The 17,047-nt window shown below is 39.4% G+C and overlaps 2 protein-coding genes across 4 annotated transcripts in view; both read right to left on the bottom strand.

The window, feature by feature from the left end:
* LOC124141072 overlaps nucleotides 1–17,047 on the bottom strand; it is a 38,347-nt gene that overhangs the window by 19,791 nt on the left and 1,509 nt on the right. Inside the window, exons 3-5 of one of the 3 annotated variants that reach the window (XM_046508969.2) lie at nucleotides 16,458–16,619; nucleotides 15,490–15,593; nucleotides 15,034–15,112 (exon numbers count right to left, since the gene is read on the bottom strand). The exons of the other annotated variants lie outside the window; for them this stretch is intronic. Coding sequence (XP_046364925.1) covers nucleotides 15,516–15,593; nucleotides 16,458–16,619 — 240 coding nt within the window. The 3' untranslated portion in view covers nucleotides 15,034–15,112; nucleotides 15,490–15,515. Of the gene's footprint in view, nucleotides 1–15,033; nucleotides 15,113–15,489; nucleotides 15,594–16,457; nucleotides 16,620–17,047 lie in introns of those variants that run through there. 3 annotated transcript variants of the gene reach the window in all.
* LOC124141065 lies at nucleotides 211–4,983 on the bottom strand. Its single transcript, XM_046508958.2, has 5 exons — nucleotides 4,879–4,983; nucleotides 4,011–4,146; nucleotides 3,174–3,338; nucleotides 1,378–1,477; nucleotides 211–289 (listed from the first exon to the last, which is right to left on the bottom strand). Exons 2-4 carry the CDS (start codon nucleotides 4,128–4,130, stop codon nucleotides 1,400–1,402), a joined length of 363 nt encoding a protein of 120 aa, XP_046364914.2. The 5' UTR covers nucleotides 4,131–4,146; nucleotides 4,879–4,983; the 3' UTR covers nucleotides 211–289; nucleotides 1,378–1,399.

Genomic DNA, 17,047 nt, shown 5'->3' with positions numbered 1-17,047 from the left:
ATGACCAACACATGCCTGTAGGACATCGAGAGGTTATTTACGGTTGCTGGTCAGTCAAAAGCCCCTTTTTTCATTGGTTCACATGACCCATTGTGTGTCATCGAACTCGAACTATGGTATGGATTGTTGCTGATGCTATCATCAGGGTTTTCGTCTTGCAAAATGCGAAGAAAGGCCCAACACAATCATGAAAAATATCAATACATATCATTTGATGATCATCGTTTATTTATCAATTGAACTCATTACAATACGACTGAATATCCATGAGAATGTCCGTCCGGTTCAGCTGAAACAACAGAAACACAATGAATGTATAATCCTGGAATGTTTAACTGAATGTTTCTTTCTTAAATAACATGTTCATTATACCCATAAACGTATGTTTTCTTAAATCTCTATTTACTTCCTAATATTCGAATACATGACACTTTTTTATGGATAGCAACTTCTTTATGCGACGTTTCAGAGGTACTTCTCGCTCCTTTATCAGGTGAATGCTTAGTGAGTGTAAGAGTACTATATGTATATCATGATGTTTACACAGCACAAGGTGGGATGAATGTACAAAGATAACAACGTAATGACAAAGCCAATGACATAGACATTGGATGAATGAACACAGATAACATTCCTACAGTTAAACATAATCTTCAAAGAATATGTGAGTTTGTTTTTGTTTCAGTAAAGAGACCACTGGCCCATTATACAATAGTGATATATAAATGCAATAAATGTTACAAATAATGTTACAAGTGGAAGAACTTGGTGCGTTTTTTTCCAAGGAAACATATTTTGCTGAACAATTTACTGTTAATTGATCCTGAGACACAATCCTTCAAGAATGTTTTATAAGAAATGTTATATTTGGGGTAACACTTTCCTAGTAAAGTACAGATTCTCGTACACAAAGTACGTGATCTAGACTACCAGTTGTCGGGCTTAACATTTTGTGGAAACCTCGCTCGGTGACTGAGTGGGTGAGATCGCTGATTGTGTGCTGGGGACTAGGTGCCTCACTCTGGCAGTGTGGATTCGAATCCTGGATGGGACTTAAAAAAGTACGAGAATCTGTACTTTACTAAGAAAGTGTTATCCAAACTATAACCTTAGTTACATTTGACCACTTTCTAAATGGCCTTTCTGTGCTCATGTTTTATAAGGTTGTATATTTTACATTGTTTTAATATGACTTAACTATTTCATTTCAAATAAGAGTATTGCTAGGTGTGATTCAAATGGGTTTACAGAGTACATTGTGACAATTGTTAAATGATTACGTCGTATAATATGAATGAAACAAAATGGAAGATACGGTTGATGTCCCGACGTGCATTCTGACATAACGGTTCTTGGACATTGCATTCAGTGACCTACCAACTATCTTCAATCGTTTCTTCTACTCGAAGGCACATGCTCCTATGACGTTACCATCCGGGCATTTGTAAGAATCACAGGCGATAGAAGAAGAGTCAGCCTGAAATAAGAAACAGAAACATTCAAGTTAGAAATCATTACTCGACCAGTCGTTATTTGTAATAAAGCTCATTTACTGTTTCTGTTGGACCACTGCATTAAGTATTATTTCGTTTGTTGGGTGGCCTAGTGGTGAAAGCCTTCGCTCGTCACACCTGACACGCGGTTTAGAATGGCTAAGGCACCCTGAAAAAACGTGCAAATAATTACTCAAAGCCACAATTGCATGTTCATATTAACATATAATATTTTCTTTCAACAAACGTATCTCGCTCATCTAGTCAAGAATGTATATTTGCCATACCAGATGAGGCCATCAATACCCATTTGAAGTGATCTGTGTGAGTTTACTGAGGAACCAATATGTGAAATGCTGGACCTCCTCATTGATAACATCTATGTAAAATTTAGGGGTAAGACATTTATGCCAGAAGTAGGCATCCCCATGGGCATCAATTGTGCTCCCCTTTGTTGCTGTTTCTTTGTTTTTGAGTTGGCCAAGAAGTTTAACTTAAGCTTCAAGTATCTTGATAATCTGATAGAGTTCAATAACCATCAAATAGCCAATTCCCTTCCACTGGTTTACCCACCTGAACTAGAAACAAAGGAGACCATTGAGACCGCGTCATCTATTCATATTAGATCTATGTATAATGATTCAGAGTGAAAAAAACACTTTCCACATTACTGTATATGACAAGTGGGATGACTTCAACTTTCTAATAGTCGACTATCTCTTTATGTCCCTGCAGCTCCAGACCTTGGAGTCTACTTTTCACAACTTTTGAGGTACAATAGAACATGCCTCTCTACGTAGATTTCAAAGAGCGTCATACAACACTTGCTCAGAAGTTGGTGATCAAGGTTACAACATTCAAGGCTTCAATAAAGCTTTCAAAACGTTTTATGGTAAAACTGTGGGAATATTTCAACATTTGTCGCATCAGTGACAAGAATGATTCCGATGCAATTTCCTATTTTGTACCACATGCTCCCGTGTGTTTTCAGGCGAACAATTAATATGCCTTTGTATGTGTTTATGGCGGTCGCCACCGTTGGAGCTGAATACCCTGACCATTTCGCGAACACCGGGTATCATCACTATTTGATAGTGATTCATGAACACATGCTTATGATAAAGTCGGAATCGTACTATCGATTTCGTATGAACATGGAATTTTGTCCTTTTTGTTTACACCAGTTAAAACAACATTTCAGTTATATTGTAGCTTGCAGCTTGCAGTGTAGATGTATAACTAAAAGAAGCCAATTGGCCAAAGACTAACCACTTTGTCAACCCGTCAACAGCTTCAATCAACAAAATTATTTGAACCAAAATTATCTCAGGCCGAGAATAGAATCATTAAAAAATCACAGTAAACATGGATGGAAGCCGAATGAACTCAAGAAGAAGACATTACCTCTTTACTGACGTTTGAATCAATTCAAATCTGTGACGAATTCTAACGGACCTTTACAGCTAAGGGAAACAAGTTTGCAGGGGTAGTTGCGATTCTTAAATCAATGGGTAACCAATATCTGCTCAATAGAGAAACCGACATGTAATGATCAAATATATCACGCCCAAGACTATAATTCGAATGGAAGGAAGTGACAGCGGTAATAAATGGCGTTAGAGCGACAGGGATTTCATACAGCTGAGTTGCTACCACTTCACAGTTCTAAAGAATACTTACTGGTCCAGCTTGGGCACCCAGTTTGGATGCAAATGCGAGAGCATCATCAGCGGAATCCCCAGCATCGGCGTAGGCAATTCCACCGATGATGTCAGCAACCACACTAATGTCGCATGACTCGGCCATGCCTTCAGCATCACGGTACAGGTTACCGTTGCCCACCGACTGGGAAAAAAACGCTTTGCCAGAGTACAAAATATAATACAACAAGAGCATGCTAAAAGTAAGGCGTGTGTGAATCTGAACTTCCTGGATGGTTCTACTAACCTGGAGTAAACGTGATTTATTCCAACATGTTCAGGATATACAATCTCATGTGTATCACTTGGATTCTTTATATTTTAGAACAATCCTATATAACTCCCCTTTACTACTATGATTACAATAGTGAGTGAGTTAAAGCTTTACGTCACATCGGCAATATTTCAGCCATATCGTGACGATATGATTACAATAACCCCTGTTGGCGCCATAACATTTTGGTATGTGATATTGCATTTATTATATCGAATTAATGAACATTAATAATCAGACATGCAGATCGTGATAACGGGGCACTAAGGACACGGATAGACAAGTGGGAAGTACACACTCATAAAGATTCTGTTATGGAGACACAATTTCTATTATGCAGTGAAATTCACCGATATATAAGAATTATTTAAGTTCAATGCACATAATATTAAGAGCGATACTTCTTAATGAAGTGAATATGTTGAAGGTATGACAACGGGTAGTTTACAACTAATAGGGTGTATATTTTCAATATTTATGGAGGAAAGATTATTCGTTTTCTTCTAAAAAAGCGAACGGTTTTATATTTCCAGGAAGACTTACAAGTTTGGAGTTTCCAGCAGCTACTCTGGCCTTAATGACAGCCTGGGTGAGAGATCCTTTGCTTGCGGATACCATGGCAACAACAGCCAGGACGAAAACAACACATGTGATTCTCAGCATCTTGATTCTTACAGGGCTGGAAAAACAGAATGAGTGGCATATCATAGAATGGAAACTAATGGTATTTTCATGATTATAAGTTCGTTGTTATCTTCACAGCGTGTGTGCGATATCTAATGTTGGAAATTTACAAAGTCTGGATTGATTTTTTTCTAATGAGAAAAAAAACTAAAATTGAATTGTACGTTGGCGTTTCAGATAATGAACAATTACACCTGTAATAATGAACACTACATGACCGTTACTGTCGTCATCAATAGGTTTACGTGTAAAAGCCTGGTAATATCAACATACTGATGAAGACGTCAGTCCAATCGTTCTATTCCGTATTACTTAGATGAGATATATGGGACATTCACACAATGCAGGTGTGTTTCCAACGCCAGAGAATAATCAGTCTGGATTCCATTAGGCGTCAAAGGCACACTAGTGATGAACATTATTTGAATGAATCAGTGATGACACAATGAAAGCCATCAGATCAGTCTGCAACAAAACTTCGCTTCACTCGCAACGTCGGATTTCGCTCATATTCAGCAAATGTCTTGCCCTGCATCGCTTTGGACTTTGGGCTGACTCGCCGTGATTAAACTGAAATACTGCTCAAAGGGGCGTTACACCCAATTGCACACCCTACTTTGCACTAAATCCAGCATTTTTTAAAGACTACGGTAGTTTTATACTTTGAATTTTGCGTTTGAAGTAAAACAGCATGAAAAGAAACAAATCTAGCAAGGCCAATACTCACATGGAGATGTTGCTGACTTCTAGGATGTTGTGAGATCTTGTGATGCAGCAAGGATGACAGGGAGTCTTTTATACCCTTGTCGATTGACTATGATAATTTTCGAAAGCACATTTGCCATTACCCGTGTCAGTCATTACGTCGGATCACAATGCTTTGACACGCCACCAGGCAAAAAGGGCAATTAACATTCGCAGGAAGAAGAGCTTATGTCTGCTGACGTAATTATTTCAAACACGTAATCGAAAAAAGTATTATTATTATTAACATTGAATAAAGTGTTAATTTGCAAATGTCCAAAGGTCACGTTATGGATTTGAATCTCCAGTCGCAACATATGAGTTTCCATGTAAAATTCAAAATATTCAATGTCACAAACACATGCAAAGGCAAGTCAATTGTTCAAACTAGGGAATTGCACCGGACATCTTTTTTGTTACCAACCATCGTGTTATAAATCTTGGTTGCTGGGACATTTCTAGTGCAGGTGGATAAGTAGAAGGGAATTGGCTATTTGAACATTATTGAACGATATACATGAAGCTTTAGTTAAACGTCTTGGATAGATATTCCCATGTTTTGACTTTGACAATCTGAGCCGAAATTCCGATTCATAATGCATCATAAAATATCAGGAAGGATGGGAGTACAATTGGTGCCTAATCGGGGTTGTCTGTTTCTTGCCTAAATCTAACACATTACTGCATGTTTTTCAATGATGATAAAACGAAACTATAACATTTTTGCATTGTACATATAACACATAATCAGAAACAATAGCCTTTTGACGAAATCATATTCACCAAATGAAAACTTAACTTCTATTTGGACAAGATTCTGCCCACAAGACCACCAGCTTCGTCTGGTGAAGGAAAGCATTTTCTGATATCCAACGAGTTTGGGTGACTGGTGGCTGACAGATCTGTTTCCTGGCACAGTCAACAAAGCCAGTCGTATGTTTTAGTAATTCTAATCTCGTCAATAATCAATTGTAAAAATTAGATTAATTAAAATTGCAGAAAAATATGTTAAAGACGTACGCTACAATTGAGGTTTATATTTAGTAATAGATTGATGGTGAGTGATTGACATAGATGGAGGATGGAGATAGATGGACAGAGATCTTTACAAATAGGCAGTACAGCTTGGTCGGGACATGTGTGTCACTGGGAGTGTATGTCGATGGTGTTAACAGCTGGAACTGTGTGCCAAATTGTATTCCATCCTAAATCTAATACAATTGAAGACACTAGATTCACACACACACGCACGCACGCACGCACGCACGCACGCACGCACGCATGCACACGCACACACACACACACACACACACACACACACACACACACACACACACACACACACACACACACACACACACAGAGTAATGTGGGCCGCGCAGGTTGGAACCAGACCAATGACATGCAGATAGCAATCAGAAAAAAATGCTGTAATTGCGTGTCATCGATAACCTATTATAAATATTTATGAAAGTTATTCTTATGAAAGAGGATCAGCTGTCTCGTGTGTTATATTATATTCATTTCGATAGTGCATTAATTGCTCACAATGACATCAATCATAAAAAAGTGCCTCTACTTGAGAGAATGGCATACAATTTGGTACTTATTTCAAATACGTGCATACTATTAATAAACAAAATCTTAACCACATTAGTGAAACCAATAGTCGCTTGTGTATGTTAGCCCTAATCTCGTTTATTGTTTATGCCAATTTTTCAATCTTTTGAGCTGGAATAGTATACCATGAAAGTCTGTCGTTTTTAGAAAAGGGAATTCAAAATTCAACTTTTTGTATGTTAGCTCACCAGGACGGAGGATCAAAATGAGCTACATGTATAACACTGAGCAAGCGCAGTGTCCGTCGTCCGTCTCCTTGTCTACAAGACGAACATATTTGATGTCTTCTCCGAAACGTTTGTTCGGATGAACGTGAAAAATAGGTGACAATTTGAATTGCAATAGAATTAAATTCTGTTCCTAGTGTTCAAATCGTTTTTGATTATTATATTTTCGCGAACACATGGTGTCAACACCAATTGATAAAACAACAAAAATCATTTCCTTAATCCTTAGAAATCACTTGCCGGAATCGTCGAATAAGCAACGCATCTAAAAATACATCGTTTTATCTATGTAAAATGGGCATGTGATTATAAGGTATCTGAAAGAAATTAGTATGATTTCATTAGTATGAAATATTAGATGATTATTTTAGTTTGGTGCGATGCGCTAACATCATTGTCGAAGACTGCCCCTTTGATATAATTATATAAGAAGTGAAAAGTAAAACTTATTGTCAACCTGGGCGACATGGGGTACTATAATAATTAATGTAGTAATCGTCTACCGGTATTTTTACAACTTTCAATATCAATGAGTTGATATTGGCTCGTATTGAGAATAAACACAAGTGATGACGTCACACCCTTCTGGTATCGCGCAGGAAGACTAAGTGTTATAGATTCTTATGATGCCCTTATGATGAGGTGGCATAACTTTGGATGTTGCTGGCTTATAGCCTGTGTTGTATAACAAGTATTGTCACTGATAACTCTTTGGAATTGGTTTGCCTACGTCTAAATAATATAACAGAATGTGAAGTATTTACAGAATATTTCTAATCTGCTGATGCGTACAATGTAAACTTTATTATTTTACCTGTAAAAATTAAACAAATTGTTGACAGGCTTTATTCCTTTCTTGATTGTTTGTTGTTGAAAGCCGCACTCAGCAATATTCCAGCTATAAGACTGCTGTCTTTAAATAATAAAGTCTGGACCAGACAATCCAGTGATTTGCATCATGAGCATCGATCCACGCAATTGGGATACGATGACCAGCATCAGCCAAGTCAGCGAGTCTGACAACCCGATCCCGTTGGTCGCCTCTTACGGCAAGCATTGGTTGCTGAAGACTTATTCTACCCCGGATCTTCAAGGGGGAGAAACCACAAGGCTTGGAAAGCAAAGCCGAAGCGCTGGATTGAGATGTATCAAAATGATATTCATATCATATTTATTCATGGGAGGAAAATAAAAAGGACCTTGAGTCAAACCAAACTTTAAGGGGACAATCAGGTCCAAAATGTGCCTATGATGAAATAAAATTTCATTAATTAAAATTGTTAAGATTTATTTGAGTAAAATCCCGAGAGCGATGAAACAGTCTTGAAGAACTAAATCGAACTGAAATCATGATCACGATTTAAGAAGTGCCAAATGGTTCAGAGTCTACTTATAAAGACGGCACAGTGAAACTGAATATGACAATGACTATATGAACTAAAGCACTTACATGCAACGTTGGCCACTGATGACAACGCTGTTGAAACTTGAGATGTTTGCACATACATGCAAAAACAGGAGCAGCCCCTTCACTTCCATGCCATTAAAGCTCCCCAAACAGTTTCACGATATTTCCTTACAGTCTGAAAGATTAGAAGCGCACAACCTCGCGATCCAACAATTTTCAAAAGTCTCAGATTTTTCAAAGAAAAGTGCAACAATAACTGGCAATGAGATGAAGCATCCATTTTCAATAATAACCATAAAGGCGACCTTGATCTTTGACCTTTGACAGACATGTCTCGAACATTTCATGAGGTTGGATTTGTAGAGATTCATCTCTTCATACCTCAAACACTAACAATGATATAACCATGTCTTACAAAAACCCAAGTTCTTACCTTGACCTTTGACTTATTTTGACCAAAGCCTTCTAATAAGTTAACATAAATGCATTGATACCTTTTGAGATCGCAAACCTATTAGACTCGTCACCTTGACCTGTTCATGACACATGGCGTACAGTTACCTCCAAGGTGATCTTGACCTTTGACAAATGTGCCTTGGAATCTTCTAAGTACGAGCATGTTCGATAATTGTACCTCAAATGTTGCAAAATGTCGAAACCAAGGTTGAAACTGCTGGAATATTGCTGGAATATTGCTCGACCTCTCTCTGCTCAAACAGTCTTGTGAATGCTACATTGAGACTCTGAAACACACACACGCACGCACACACACGCACCCACGCACGCACACGCACGCACGCACACACACACACACACACACACACACACGCACACACACGCACGCGCGCACACACACACACACACACACACACACACACACACACACACACACACAGCTTATGTACTGCAGGAACTGGCACTAGCAAACATTGAAAGAGCGAGTTTAGTATTACACACACACACACACACACACACATACACACACACACACACACACACACACACACACACACACACACACACACACACACACACACACACACACACACACACACACACACACGGCGGCCGGTGGACAAACCAATCAAGATAATATATACTCACCGACAAAAGAAACGCGAATACCATATATGTTGGTTAATACATGAATAATTACTCATATTCAAGAGATATTTGATTGGTTGGAAGCACAAACGAACATGCTGGCATGTGGTGTGAACCGACACTCATGAACGCATCATTTTTGACGTCATAGATCCATGACTCGAGAAGCACCATTTGTCTCGTGCAGGATTAGCGTGTGAAGTTTGGATATCACATGCAGCATATCGTGATAAGAATATTTAAGACATTATGTGGTAACACTTGGCTGATTGTTAGTTTTATAATTAATTGGTACACATTGGAAACATCTCATCTTAACGTACATCTTCTCTATATGTTTCTATGGTTCACGTTTCTTTTTGGGGTGAGTACATGCCTTGTGTATCCTCTTACGGGCGCATCGTTCCTTTAGAAGTGGGTTGTTTGACATTACAAATTATATGGAAGCGTAGTATATGGCAATAAATAGGACAAAGTCCATGCCATCCAGTGTATTTCTGTTTAGATTTTGGAGTGAAAGATGTCGGCGTTTTGAAGTTGTGATATTGCAATGGTTTAGATATACGCCAAAATTAATACTTGTGAAGTAAACACAAGTGAGTTACCACGCCTTTTGTAATATTCAATCAGTATCACTGCGGCGTGTACAAAAAAAGGCTTTCGTAAATTGTATTTATATTTGGAATCGATTTTTTTCGATGACACATTAGAATGTTAATTACAATAGTGACAAATTTGGAACAAGTTGAATCTAACCATTAACCAGTCACATTCCCCATAAACATCCATTAATTACCTTTCGTTGAAATCTGTATTAGTCTTGCCAATAACAATGTCTGGTATCTCAGGATATCAACTTGGAAAATAGGAAGTCCTAAAGGGAGGATGTGTATATGCATTTAATAAATGGTATGATTGTGAATGTGAGGATGTGAACGTGGATGGCACCACGCGTTTCATGCATGGATCAGTCAAGTAGACAGTTATAAATTACATACATCAGCATAGAAACAACACAAGGACTGGTCACAATCACAATATCACCGACGGAACAGTACGTGTTACATGGTGTTGTGCCTGAAGAATAATGACAGTATGTTACGTGAAGCCAACAAGCAATGCTTGCTCTCAAAAGACATATGTATCAATGACAGGATTATTCATTTTGAAACATTATTTCAAGGAAGCAGAGAATGTAGTGACTTTGTGGCTATATATTAATAAATTGAGAATTTTGTTTGTTTGTTTCCAAGACCTTGTTGATAATTCTATGGATGTTGCAAATGAAAAAGATAAAGATATTACCATGGGGGAACTATTGCTCGCACTTGATGACATGAAATTAAGCAGAGACCCAGGCTATTCTGGAATATTTGTTGAGGATTTTGATAATGCCCAACCATTTATCCTGAGATGTTATTACAGATGTTTAATGCATTCGGTTTTAGCATATCTCCAGAACAGTGATCGTATGGTATAATGCTTTCTATTTTCAACAATGGCAGTCCCCAGGACCAAGGAAATATTTACCAACTTTATTTGTAGGTGGTGGAAGAACATACAGGATTCAGGAAAGAATTCCACATTTCTGATAATATGTTATATTGTTGAAACTTTACTTATCGATTTTAGATTCAACAAAATCGGTGAATGTCACTGGATTGTCTGATTCACTATTTCTTAGTTTTCTGATCAAGACTCGATTGTTTACAGGCCGCCGTCGTATGGCAGGAGTACTGCTGTGTGGCGTCAGACAACTAACAAACACATACTTAATCATGCAGATTGTGTGTGGCGGGTGTTACCAGTACACTAGGGCACACTTACCCTTTTCGGTGTCATCACTGAAAATCATATATTCATATAATTGTGTCCACTATTATGCCTTTTACGCCCAATGGAATCTGTTTCCGCAGATAATGAGACTGTTTATTCTCTGGCGTTGACATTCTAAAATATAAACTGACGTCCAAAAGAAACTTTACCAACTGAAAATATAAATTTCAGACAAAGTATAATTTTTTTTCCGATGAAGTCTATCTAAAACACATAACCTAAATACAACAATAGTGTATGCAGAAAATGTTAATCGTCTGTTACATGTTTGCGAGATAACACGCGAAAAAGTGAAAAACACGTGCACCACGCACAACTGCAAATGCACGTGCGGGTAAGGGTATAAAACGATTGCAACGGCGAGTCAGACATCCACAGTGATAAAACAACACAAAAGAAATGCCACGACTCACAGTCGAATAACGTGAACGAGCCTTTGGTATGGTACAGATGGGAGCCACCCACGTCCATATTGCACGAACCTTCGGTTGCTCCCGTGTTGCCGTTAACAACTTGATGCAACGTTACAGACAGACAGGGCGGACCGCTGACAGGCCAAGAACAGTCAGACCCAGGGTGACCACGCCCCATGATGACCGGTACTTGCGTACCTTGCACCTCCGAAATCGCTTCCGGACAGTGACGTCATCGGCGACAAATGCCTTAGGTCACAGGGTTAGTCGACAGTCAGTGGCCAGGAGACTCAGGGCTCATGGAATCAGGGCTTTTAGACCATACAGAGGACAGCTATTGACAGCGCAACATCGTCGTCTGCGATTGAGATGGGCCCGGACTGTACGACGTTGGCAACGACGTGACTGGCAGATGGTTGTCTTCACTGACGAAAGTCGATTCTGTATGGTTAGGGCTGATGGAGACAGCATGTTTACCGCCGAAGGGGTGAACGAACGGCGGCGTGTTGCGTGCAGGAGGTCGTACCATATGGTGGAGGGAGTGTCATGGTGTGGGGAGGGATCTGTGGGCAGGAGAGGACACCGCTGGTCATCTTTGACGGAACTTGACAGCTCAGCGTTACAAGGATAACATTCTTCGTCCAGTTGTCCTACCATTTCTCCAACAGCAGGCACGTGGTGTCATTTATCAGTATAACAACGCTAGAGCCCATACAGCAAGAATTGTCACTAACTTCCTCGCAGCCAACAACGTCAACGTCCTGCCGTGGCCTGCGCGCTCACCCGACATGCCCCCCATAGAACACCTCTGGGACTTGATGGATCGTCGTGTTCGACGACCAACCGGCAAGAACTGATCTTGGCCCTCCAAGAAGAATGGCGTCAAATCCCACGTGACCTCATCAGACGACTGACTTTTTCTGTGCGTCGAAGAGTTTTTGCCTGGATTGAGGCATTTGGTGGTCACACATGCTACTAATGACTTGTTATAGAACGTGAGCGATTGTTTATGTACTCTGCCTATTGTCCATGATTCTGAACTTTGGGGGGCTCTGACGTCATTCTCGGTCGCGGTATGATTGTCATTTTCAGTGTTGGTTATGTTGATATATTGATCTTCTCAATACACTTTACTTCATGCATGTATGTTTTGTTGTTTTTGAGCAAGAGTGATTTCAAACTCAGGTAAAGTTTCTTTTGGACGTCAGTTTATACTCATGAAAAAGGCAGGGTAGAGGGTGCTTTGGATTTTCTGTACAGAAATGGTTTGATCTTCAAGTGTGGAAAGGCGGCATAAAGGTAGAATAGTTTGAATAACAAAAGAATATGTATGCATTTGTTAAATCCTGTATCTTTCTAGAGGGTGGCTTTTTAAGTGCTTCCCAGGGTGTCAGTTAACCCCATTTTTATTTTCTAATTTGATAAATGATACAGTTGATTCTCTGGGATGTAATTGTGTCGGAACTACATGTACATTTATTGTATTCTTCTATTTGCTGGTGGGGTCACGGGTGGCCCAGTCGTCTAAGGCGCCGCGATTCGCTGTGCACGCCAGAAACCTATGAATGTGGGTTCGAATCCCGGTTCGCCCCGATAATGTTTCAGGGTTTGTCAGCACCATACCCGCGCTCGTGGGTTTCACCGAAGTGGTAAACGTCTGAGACCTGCATCACTTCGGGCTTTCCTCCCACGTAAAGCTGACACGCCGCGTTATAACATAAATACTTTTAAAAACGGCGTTAAACCCACGCACTCACTATTTGCTGATGACATAATCTTGCTGAAGGTGTGTGTTGTTGCAATTGGATTGCAAATGCGTCATGACAAGTTATCTGCATATTGTGATAACTGGAAGTTAAGTATTAACATTGTTAAAAATGAAGTGCTGTTGTTTTAGATATGATGGTAAGCTTAGATATTATGAAAAGTTTAATAATGACAATGTAGTTGTCGAAATCGTGCCAAACTATAAATATATGGGTGCCCAATTGTCTTTATCTGGACTTGGTATATGACGCTTGCACAACAATTATGGAAGGTGATACAGCTGATTCAGTCAACACTGGTACGTTCTGCTCACTCTCTTCTCATATTAGTTATGCCAAAGTTATGCCGATCATAAACTGGGGTTTCATCCTTCTCCTCATATTGAACACATTCATGATACATTTTGGAAAGTTATCCTTGGATTGAAAACTACGCTCAATAATGTTCCTAGGAACATTTTGAAAAGATGCTTTCTTAAAACACTTCATTACCTAAGAATTGTAAAATTCTGCCTGAGATGACCCTTTACACGTCATACAGCGACAATGATGACGTGACAATGTGGGGCAGCAAGAAGTGTTCCAGACAGTCAGCTTGTTTTAAAAAAAATCCTTTCTATCCTTTTTTCATGGCTTACTTGGATTTTATTTAAGTGAGTGAGTAGTTGATTGAGTTGGATTTCACTGGCCTTGTTTGTGATAAAATCGCATGTAAATTAAACAACCAAATACGAAATACCAAAATTATATTCCCGAGTATTTTCACTGCGAAAGCTCTCGCGTAGTGTTGTCATTTAACAATAACTTAGACACACTATGTGTTCAATATGCTATCACTGACTCTGACAATACGATAGCTTTAAAAGAAGATGTGGTCGATGGTAGATGACGAAATAAAGTTGACTGACTGCATGATATTTGACGAAATCCTTAATCTTTACCCAACTTATAAAAAAGATATAAACTCTCTTTATAAAACACAAGTTGGCGTATCGTGTGGCGTCAAATAAGCTTCCTCTTGGAATTATAGCATCAACGTGAAGAAATGGCCATCTAAAAAAAAATGTACTGGTGAAGGAGGTGAGGTGAAATGGGGTATAACGTCGCGTTCAAGATAATTGCTCATATATAGCGAGGTGCATGCAATTGTAGTGTGTGTGTGGCTGCTTGTTATAGTGCTGGAGATATCAAGCCGCAGGTTAACATGAGGTGAGGTGAAATGGGGTTTAACGTCAGGTCCAAGATTATTGCACTTCTATAGCGACGTGCAAGCACGTGTGTGGGTGTGGGTGTGGGTGTGGGTGTGGGTGTGGGTGTGGGTGTGACTGCTTCTACTGGTCCAGACCAATGCCCGCTGAGATACCATGCCGCAGGTAAACATGAATACCCCACTCAGACACAGTGTACTGACTCCCAGGCGACCAGTCCTTGTTTTATCCCCTTAATGCCGAGCGCCAGGCAGGGTAACAACAAGTACCATCTTTAAACGTCTTTTGGTATGACGCGGCCGGGATTGGATCCCCGACCTTCTACTTTCCGAGAAGACACTCTATCCACTAGACCACGGAGGCGGTCTGTTGGTGAAGGACGTAAGTCGCCGTTCCCTTGTGTTCAAATGCTAATGGTTGAATATATTCCCATACCCACACTTGTCTCCAGGATACTTTTAAGTTACAGACCGATTGTGTGTCATCAACTGTTTTCCTTTTGCAAAATGCGAAGAAAGGTCCAACATAATCATAACAAAAATATCAACACTTATCATTAGATGATCATCGTTTTTTAATCAACACAACTCAATACAATACGACTGAATATCCAAGAGAAATTCCGTTCGGTTCAGCTGAAACAAAAGAAACATACTGAATGTATAACCCTGGAATGTTTAACTGAATGTATCTTTCTTAAATAATATGTTCATAAACATTCTATATTTTTAAGGTGTCCTGTAATGTCGTGTTTCCTCAAATCTATACTTTTACTTCATTCTTTAAGGAATGTTTTCCTAAGGTTGTATATTTTACTTCTTTTGAAAGGGACTTAACTATTTCATTTGAAATCAGAGTATTGCTGTGTATGATTCAAGTAGGTTTACGGGGTTAGTTGTGCAACTGTTAATTGATTACGTCGTAAACTATGAATGAAATATAACATGGAAGATGTGGTTGACGTTACGACGTGAGCCCTGACACAAACGTTCTAGGCGTTGTATTCACTGACCTTTCTGTTATCAGCAATCATTTCTTCTACTCAAAGGCACAGGCTCCAATGACGGTTCCATCCGGGCATTTGTAAGAATCACAGGCGATAGAGGAAGAGCCAGCCTGGAAATAGAAATAGAAAACTTCGCGTTAGGAATCATTATTCGATCAGTCGTGATTTGTTATAAAGCCCAAAGTCGAACATTTACTGTTTGGTGTTGATACATTATTTCCAGTATTATTTCGTAGGTTCGGTGACCTAGAAGTGAAAGCATTCTCTCTTGAGGTCTGGTTTCGATGGTGTAAGGCACCTTGAAAGACTTTGAACAGTTACTCTAAGCCACATTTGCACATTCATATAACACCAATATATAACTGCAAGTCGTCGAGCTACGTTTCTTTTCTTTCAAGAAAGGTATCTGGCTTATCTCCTCAAGAATGTATACTTGCCATGCCAGATGTATTTCCACCGGTTGGAACAATATTTTACTTACATGTACAGTGCAACGGGTCTGCATAGAATACAAAAAAGAAGCCCAAAGAGACTGTTTTCAGCAACAGCCGCAAAACCTGATACTTGCTTATTTAAAACTATGAGCCTAATTGTTTTAAGAAAACACCTTGCAACAATGTCAGTTTTTGTAGCAGGATTTTTTTTTTTTTCAACAGTCAGAAGCATAAATATTTTTTTTAAAGAATGTTCGACCCCTTACTGAAATCTGAACCAGGGCGAATCTGTGATGAAGTCTAACAGATCCCGGGACCTGAGGGATACTAATTTGCAAGAGGTACGTGTGAACCTTAAACCATGAACAACCAATTTCTTCGCTACAGAGAAACTGGCATGAATGCTCCAATATAGCACTCACACGGTTCTAATTCGATTAAGGGAAGCGATAGCGGTAGTAAATGGCGCTACCGTCAATACCAATAGGGGATTTCATACAGCTGAGTTGCTACCACTTCACATGTCAATAGAATACTTACTGGTCCAGCTTGGGCACCCAGTTTGGATGCATATGCGAGAGCATCAGCAGCAGAATCCCCAGAATCGACGAAGGAAATTCCACCGATTTCAGAAACCACACCAGCGTCGCATGACTCGGCCATGCCTTCAGCATCACGGTACAGGTCAGAACCACCCTCCGACTAGGAAAATAAATACATATGTGAATAGTAAGGCTTATGTGAATCGGTTCTTCTGACCTGGAGTATTCTCACATCATTTGTTCAACGTGTTATTCAAACTTTGCGGAAACACAAGGTGGCTACACAACCTTATTTTAATGTCCTAATTTTATTATGGGATCTATTTGTGTTTTAGAACAATCCTGCATACTTCCCTTCACTACTTAAGTTGGTGTCTTTACATTTGGGTAAGTAATATCTCAATTAATATATCGAAGTAATATTTATTTTATAATCAGACATGCAGATCGTGAAAAAGGGACAATTGGTTGAGGTGAAATGGGTTTAACGTCGCGTCCAATAATCGCGTCGATTTTTGCACTTATGTAGCGACGTTCATGCACGTGTGTGTGTATGTGGGTCCTTGTACTAGTCTGACACCGATTTTA

Source organism: Haliotis rufescens, unplaced genomic scaffold (genome assembly GCF_023055435.1).
Source record: "Haliotis rufescens isolate VD_foot unplaced genomic scaffold, xgHalRufe1.0.p SCAF_2, whole genome shotgun sequence".
NCBI classification, from domain to species: domain Eukaryota; kingdom Metazoa; phylum Mollusca; class Gastropoda; order Lepetellida; family Haliotidae; genus Haliotis; species Haliotis rufescens.
The sequence above is the reverse complement of the archived record's forward strand: the minus strand, read 5'-3'. Positions and strand labels throughout refer to the sequence as shown.